We start from the raw sequence: 7,399 nt of genomic DNA on the forward strand, positions 1-7,399 counted from the left end.
AAAGGGTTAAAGGGAATGTGAGATGAAACTCTAATTGGTTTATTTCACGTTACGCCCAAACCACACCTATGAGTAATGGAGCGACTTCAGACCAAACCATTTTAGATTTGCGTCGGGTGCAGGAGTCATTTATCCCGCCGGTATAACAGCAACAGCGCTCGAGATCCGCCCACAAACTTACTTGCGTTTCGCGCTTGATACTTGCGTTTCAGATCGTTAAAATAGGGCCCAAAATGTAAATGTAAAATATCAAGATGTATACCGCAAAGAAATTAATCTTCTGGGTGGAAAGACAGGTAGGTTTTGTGGTAGCTTCTTCTCTTTAACCCTCTGGAGTCTGAGCGGTTTTCTGGGCCCTGGAGGTGTTCTGACATGCTCTGACATTAGTGCTTTTTTCAGTTATTTATAAACATGTTAATGGCAAAGGTGTAAATTCACTCTATATAGCACAAACAGGGCTACCAAAATATGTGATCACCATGCATGTATATTTTTGAATTTTTAAGAGAATAATGTTTATGCGTGGTTATTGAAAAAATTTAAAATGAAAGTTGCTGAAATAAGACCACAAAACTCATAATAAATACGTGTCAATAAGACTTGACTAATGGATGTTGTCGCTTTGAGCTCTGGCTTCAAAATTATGTGAAAATAGTCTTGCTTTATCGTTCACATAAAACAATACATTGATTTAAATTGATGTAAAACAGGTTTTGCTTGGAAAGCCAATATGCGAGGGGGGCGTGAACGAGGAGTGGTTTACACCTGAGATTACAATGTCCCACCCATTATGCGTAATGAGCCATTCATTCAGGTGTGACACTGACTGAGCCACAATGCAAGGACAAAAGATATATTTAGAAGAAGACTTATATTGACCATTTAAGATTTTGCTTAGGCTACATCTATCTTGTAAATATGTTTTGCTATTTTATTAAAAAGGTTACAATTACAACAATTACAATTTCAACAATATTTCAAGTGTACTCTTTCTTTGTAAAAAAAAAATGATTATAGGCTACATTTTATCTATGTATTCATTAGTTTGACTATAGCCAACATTGGAACAGCTAACATCTTAGTTGATGACTTTATTTTTGACAAAAATAGTATTTTATATATATAGAAATTGCTTAACAAAAGCTTATTTGATGTGGCAGTATATTCTACAGTAAAAACTGTACTCAAATCTAGTCAACAAAATGTTGTCTTTCATATATCGCCTGACTGTAACGTTGTTTTATGAAATATTAGGGCATATAAATGTTAATTTGCAGTTTAATACGTTGCTTATAGAAATAGCCTACATTTTATTTCAACATATTCCAGTCGATTTTTACTCATCTCAGTATAGCAATACAGTTTGCTAAAACATCATCATTCATTCACACACGCGATTTAAATTTAGTCTTTTTGCGAGCTGTGGTAAACAGCGTGCATATCTGCCCTTCATTCATAAACAGAAACCCGATTCACGTGAGAAGGAAAAAAACTTACTACAGTATTCCTCAGCTCGCTCCTCGATATACCCGCACTTCTGAGGTACATTTTCCATTATTATTATTCCTTACAGCGCTGCGAGACTGTGTAAACAAGTAATGATCTGAATAAACTTGTGTTTTCTCGAGCTGATATGGGGGCGTTCACAGGTTTGCGTGGATTGCCTCAGTCATTTGCGTTTGAATAGCGCGCGCTCTCCGGGGCGTGGTCACATTACATTTGAATGAGCTCTAATGAGCTCGACTGGAATCGCTCTCTTTTAATACAGATTTCACAAGATGAGAATATTTGTTTTTTATATAAATTACTTCATTTAAAAGAAGAGAATTCAAGCTTCATGTCTGTGTGTCTGTATGCCTGTTTGACTTAGTATTCGCTGAGTTATTGTTCATTTCCGGCGCGTTTCAGAATGGACTTCACTGGCAGAGAGAAGGCAGAACTCGCTTCGTGTTTATTTTTCTTTATTTGGCAAAAAGCACAACACTTTGTTTTTATTGTGAGTATACACAAAAATAATACACATTTAACAGAATCGATTGATGTATGAAACTCCTATGGAAAATCAAAGTCAACAGAGTATTTATGAGTTTTTTTTTACACTGATAAAAAAAAACCGAGCTGGTATCACCGGCGATACCGTCGACCTCAGGGGGTTAATGTGCAGATCAGTGTCTGAAATAGTTTAAAAGTATATTTATTTGGCATATTGATCTCAAGTGAAAAAACTAATCTCAGCCACAGCTTGTTTTTAGCAGGTTGTTCATACTGACTGGTAAATAGCAATACCACACCAGAGCAAACAAAAACCAATGCCTCAACACTGCAGACTCAAAAGCTGAGCTCAGAGAAGACAGAATAATAGCCGCTTTCCGACCGGAGGAACCTTTTCACAGTTCCTAGAACTATTGGCTAAAGTACCCGGATGTCGGCGTGTTCGCACCGCAGGAACTAGGAACGATTTTAGTTCTAGGAACTCCATTTGTAGGAACTAATTTGGGTCCTACTTCAGAGTAGGGTCTAAACCAGCACTATAGGAACTACCTGTGACGTTAGTGTACGCTGATTGACCGAACGCACGCGGAACACCAGCACCCGCCATTTTTAAAACAGCTAGAATGTAAACACACAGATTATAGCCTATATATTTACTCCATAAACTAACTATACAAACATGGAAAACAGTGATAGATGGGTCTCTAAACCTTTATGCTGAAGAGAAAATCCAACGCAACTTTGAGGGGACCAAGCCAAACATGATTATGTTTATCTGCCCAGCTAGCAACACTGGACGTCAACCACACGGCATAGGCTAATAACCTTTTTTCATATACGGTCTACTTTCTATAACAGTTCTATCTGATAAGATATTAAACAGTACTGTTAGACAGATCGCTAACTAATAAACACAGAGAATGCAAGTATTGTTTGCTCTGGCGTTCTCAGCGCCGCCAAAATAAAGGTGAGTCGCGCCGTCAAAATAAAAGTCACCGTGCTTGCGTCACTCCCTTACCCCTCCTACCAGTTCCTATGGCCACTTGGCCAGTGCGAACGCAAACAGCAAAACCGAGTTTGGGGGAGAATAGTTCTTAGAACTGTTTAGAAGTGGACAGTTCCTAGAACTAAGTTCCTGTAACTACTTGGTCGGAAAGCGGCTAATATAATATGATCCCACGTGTGAGCGGTGCTATTGTGAACTAATTGCAACCAGTTTAATGTTGTTTGGCAGACACACACACACACACATATACACACACACACACACACATATACAAGGAGTTGCAATAGTCTTGCCTCGCAAACACTGAGCGGCTTGTGAAAGAATGATAGAGAGCATTACAGGTTAAATAATGATGATTTCAGTTTTTTCGTTTTTTTTTTAAATCCCATAATAGCCTTTCAATGACAAGTAATAAATATTAGACTAAAAAAATCAACCTCCAACTTTTATTTACTGTAATTTCTCACCAAAATCTATTAGCAGAAAGGACGGGCAAAACCACGAAGTCGCAGAACTGCAAAAGTTCTTACAAAAATTTCACATTCTTAGTCCGTTTCCATTTTCACCTCCTCAAGTGCATTTTCTTCTTTTTCATCTTTCTTTTCATCATCATCTTGCAAGCTTTCAAGGAATTTCTCAGCTTCTTTAATGGAAGAGCAGTTTTCTCCATTGGAAAGGTTTATATTTCTATCAGCTTCACAACAGCTGAGGCTTGCTTTAAGCTTTCTTTGAGGGAAGGTAAGGACCTCATCCTCTTTGATGTGAAAGACGAGGCTAAGCTGATCCCACACATAAAACTGGTATGGATACATGTTTTGTGTCACTGCTGTTTTTCCATGGATTTCCAGTTGGTAGCTGTGATTTTTACAAATGGCTTGTGCTTTCCAGATGATCTGGTTTCCCTCATAAGACACCAATGTGCTGGATGTAAGCAGTGGATATTTACTAAACTTCTCATTAAACTGAGGGCGGTGAACGAGAACAACATACTCGATCTCCTGCTTGAAAAGTTTGGTCTCGTATACCCTGAGAACCGGCTCTTCGTCCTCACACATCTGCTTCTTGTAGGCCACCATCAGTTCAGTCAGAGGAAACGTGAAGCGGAAGTTGCCGTAGCGTGAGATTTCATTTATGAATGCTGGTGACGTGGTGAATTTACTCAGGAACGGTTGCTGAGCTGCTATTTCTTCTTTGCTTCTGTCTGGGAATGAACTCTCGAGGAAACGCTCCTCAGCGGCTCTTATATCCGCTTCATTGATCTTCAGGCTCCACCATGAAAGTGAATCTTGATCAAGAACCATCAGCAAATTTGGTTCAAATCCCATGAATCCCTCTGAGTCCCAGATCTCCTGAAGGCTAGTTTTGTTAGTGACATGGGTCAGTTCTGTAATGTGAAATTCAACAGGAGTTGGATAATCTCTGATATCTTTGGAGAGATACGTTTGTACTTGTTGTTCTTTTCTTATCATATCATCTCTCATTTTCAGATTTTGTATGTTGTCATGCTCTCCCTCAAGATATAACTCTCGTGCTCTGCGCCTGTTCCGTCTTCCTTTGAAGCTGTTATCTGTCTGAGAAGATAAAGTTAATTAACAGTGTGTTATATAGTACAGTAAACATAAATACAACGCAAAGGGTCAAAAAACACACAATGGGACACAAACACAAAAGACATGAAGTGATAGTGGCAGCAATAATGGTGAGAGTCATCAATAAGTAATAGATTCATGCAAAGGGAACTTGGCACTGTTACACATTACAGTAAAGATATGCCGGTTAATCATTTACAAAGTTTATATCCATTTTGTTCCATTTTCTGTTTGTTTTAACTGAAATGTTGTAGTGAATTGTCTAAATAGATATGAGGTTTAAACCCTAGTTAAGAATATTAACAAGATTGTTTCATCCTACTGAAAATATTTGATCTAGTTGTAAAATGCTGTCAAATGACAAAGCCATATTTTTCTGACTTAATAATCGATGGCAGTTTTGTCTTGTTAGTGACATGAGCCTCTTCTGTGATGTGAAATTCAACAGGAGTTGGATAATCTGGTATTTTCTTTGAAAGATAATTGTAAATTTGTTCTCCTTTTATGTCTCTATTTCAGATTGTTCATCACGATGTATTCTCCTCTACAGACTGATTATTTTGCTTGTCGTTGCCTGGGAAGATAATGTACATTTAGTTGAGGTATGTTTCAGTCTAACCATATACAGTGAAATGAAAGTTTCCTTCTGCAGTGCACAGATACTATAAATACTCTCTGGACAATAAACACTGACCAGTAACACAGGGGGCACAAAGTAAAGCACATTTAATGGGAATGACAGTGATATCAGCTATGGTTAATCGAGTGATAAAGTGTGGTGCTTGACACTGTCATACAGTAAACACATTGATTTCATCATTTACAAAGATTACATCCGTTCATGTTTGTTTGTTTGTTTGTTTGTTGGTTCTAACTGAAATGTTACAATGAATTATAAATATGAGGTTTGAACAATCTGCAAACTGTGCCTACAGCAGTTTAAACTATTTTGTTGTAAAACTGCAGTTAAATTTACATGTGAAATTTATTATAAAATATATTATAAAAATGCTGCAATACTGTAAAATGATGACAGCTGGGTGCATTAACAACAATACAATACATTCAGCACATTTTGAAGAGTTTAATGTCAAATGAAAAGAATTGCCTACTTACTGCGTTTGCCATTTGGTGAGGTTTATGTTTTCAAGAGAAGTGTGATGTTGTTCTGCTCTGTCCTGTGACGACTGAGAGATCCGCTGCTGGCTTTTAAAGGCTTTCCCTCTGAGGACCTCCACACCCATGAGGGCTTTTCTTTAGACACGAAACTTAACTTATCTTACGTAATCACACAGGAAACGTTCAGTTCAAAACAAATATATACAAAAATTAAAAGAAAGAGTAAATAAAGCAAATTGTATTACAAAACAAGCTAAAAACAAAATGCATGCAACATTTTGTACTAACAAAGAGAATCTGTTCCAGTTTCACCTGTTCAAAATCAAACTCTCAAATCATAAACAAAGTGATCAAAATTATACACACTATCAAGCAGTCAGTAAACAATACACAAAAAAAATAGAAAACACAGTTTTCGAAACATAGTTCCATTTCATATTTTTCCGTCATTGTCTTTTAGTGAACGAAAACATGTTCTATCATAGTATCTCAAAATTGACCAGAAATGACTACTCTGCTTTGCTCTTTGCAATTTTTTTGTTTTGTTCTTCCTCCTCCTTGCACCCCTATTTTACAGTACTGTACCCTGCATCTCACACACTAATTCTTGTTCTTTGTTGATATGAACCTGCAACCAGTCAAAATCTATTGAGCAGTCAGTGCTGTTAACAAATGTTGCTGTTCACAATGTTCAGGCCATACAATGTGTTCATTGTACAGTATTCAGCCTACACTGCACTGTACTACAGTATACAATACTAATGGACAAAAATCAAAGGAGTAAACGTGTGATCAGAGTGCTTCTTCTTGTCTTTGGGCTGAGTCAGGCCAGAGCACTTCGTCAACATCACAAGCAATATTGTCCCTCCTCCTCTTTCTTGCCCTCTTCCTCCTCCTCTTCCTCTTTCTTGCCCTCCTCCCCCTCTTCCTCTTTCTTGCCCTCCTCCCCCTCTTCCTCTTTCTTGTCCTCTTCCCCCTCTTCCTCTTTCTTGCCCTCCTCCCCCTCTTCCTCTTTCTTGCCCTCCTCCCCCTCTTCCTCTTTCTTGTCCTCTTCCCCCTCTTCCTCTTTCTTGCCCTCCTCCTCTTTCTTGCCCTCCTCCCCCTCCTCCTCTTTCTTGCCCTCCTCCCCCTCTTCCTCTTTCTTGCCCTCCCCCTCTTCCTCTTTCTTGCCCTCCCCCTCTTCCTCTTTCTTGCCCTCCCCCTCTTCCTCTTTCTTGTCCTCCTCCTCTTCCTCTTTCTTGTCCTCCTCGTCTTTCTTGCCCTCCTCCTCTTCCTCTTTCTTGTCCTCCTCCTCTTCCTATTTCTTGCCCTCCTCCTCCTCTTCCTCTTTCTTGCCCTCTTCCTCCTCCTCCTCTTACTCTTTATTGCCCTCCTCTTCCTCTTTCTTGCCCTCGCCCTCTTCCTCCTCCTTCCTCTTTATTGCCCTCCTCCTCTTCCTCTTTCTTGCCCTCCTCCTCCTCCTCTTACTCTTTATTGCCCTCCTCCTCCTCTTCCTCCTCCTCTATCTCTTTCTTGCCCTCCTCCTCTTCCTCCTCGTCGCCCACCTCGGATATGCACTCGTCCTCTTCCTCTTTCTTGCCCTCTTCCTCTTTCTTGCCCTCCTCCTCTTCCTCCTCGTCGCCCACCTCGGATACGCACTCGTCTAGAGTTGGGCGATGTCCCCTAAATTGGCAGTTGACGATGTTTACAGTAA

At 39.4% G+C, this 7,399-nt stretch overlaps 3 protein-coding genes across 3 annotated transcripts in view; 2 read left to right on the forward strand and 1 right to left on the reverse strand.

The window, feature by feature from the left end:
* Nucleotides 1–7,399, forward strand: part of LOC311286376 (uncharacterized protein) — a 274,251-nt gene that overhangs the window by 220,306 nt on the left and 46,546 nt on the right. The window lies entirely within an intron of this gene.
* LOC311286380 (uncharacterized protein) overlaps nt 1–7,399 on the forward strand; it is a 41,589-nt gene that overhangs the window by 7,636 nt on the left and 26,554 nt on the right. The window contains exon 7 of the mRNA XM_084402582.1: nt 5,107–5,189. The gene's annotated coding sequence lies outside the window, so the exon portion shown is untranslated. The remainder of the gene's footprint in view (nt 1–5,106; nt 5,190–7,399) is intronic.
* LOC311286406 (uncharacterized protein) lies at nt 3,155–6,089 on the reverse strand. The gene is made up of 2 exons (XM_084402619.1): nt 5,704–6,089; nt 3,155–4,569 (listed from the first exon to the last, which is right to left on the reverse strand). The coding sequence occupies exons 1-2, from the start codon at nt 5,713–5,715 to the stop codon at nt 3,544–3,546; spliced, it is 1,038 nt and encodes a 345-aa protein (XP_084258745.1). The 5' UTR covers nt 5,716–6,089; the 3' UTR covers nt 3,155–3,543.

This window comes from Rutilus rutilus (assembly GCF_951802725.1).
Source record: "Rutilus rutilus genome assembly, chromosome: 2".
NCBI lineage: Eukaryota > Metazoa > Chordata > Actinopteri > Cypriniformes > Leuciscidae > Rutilus > Rutilus rutilus.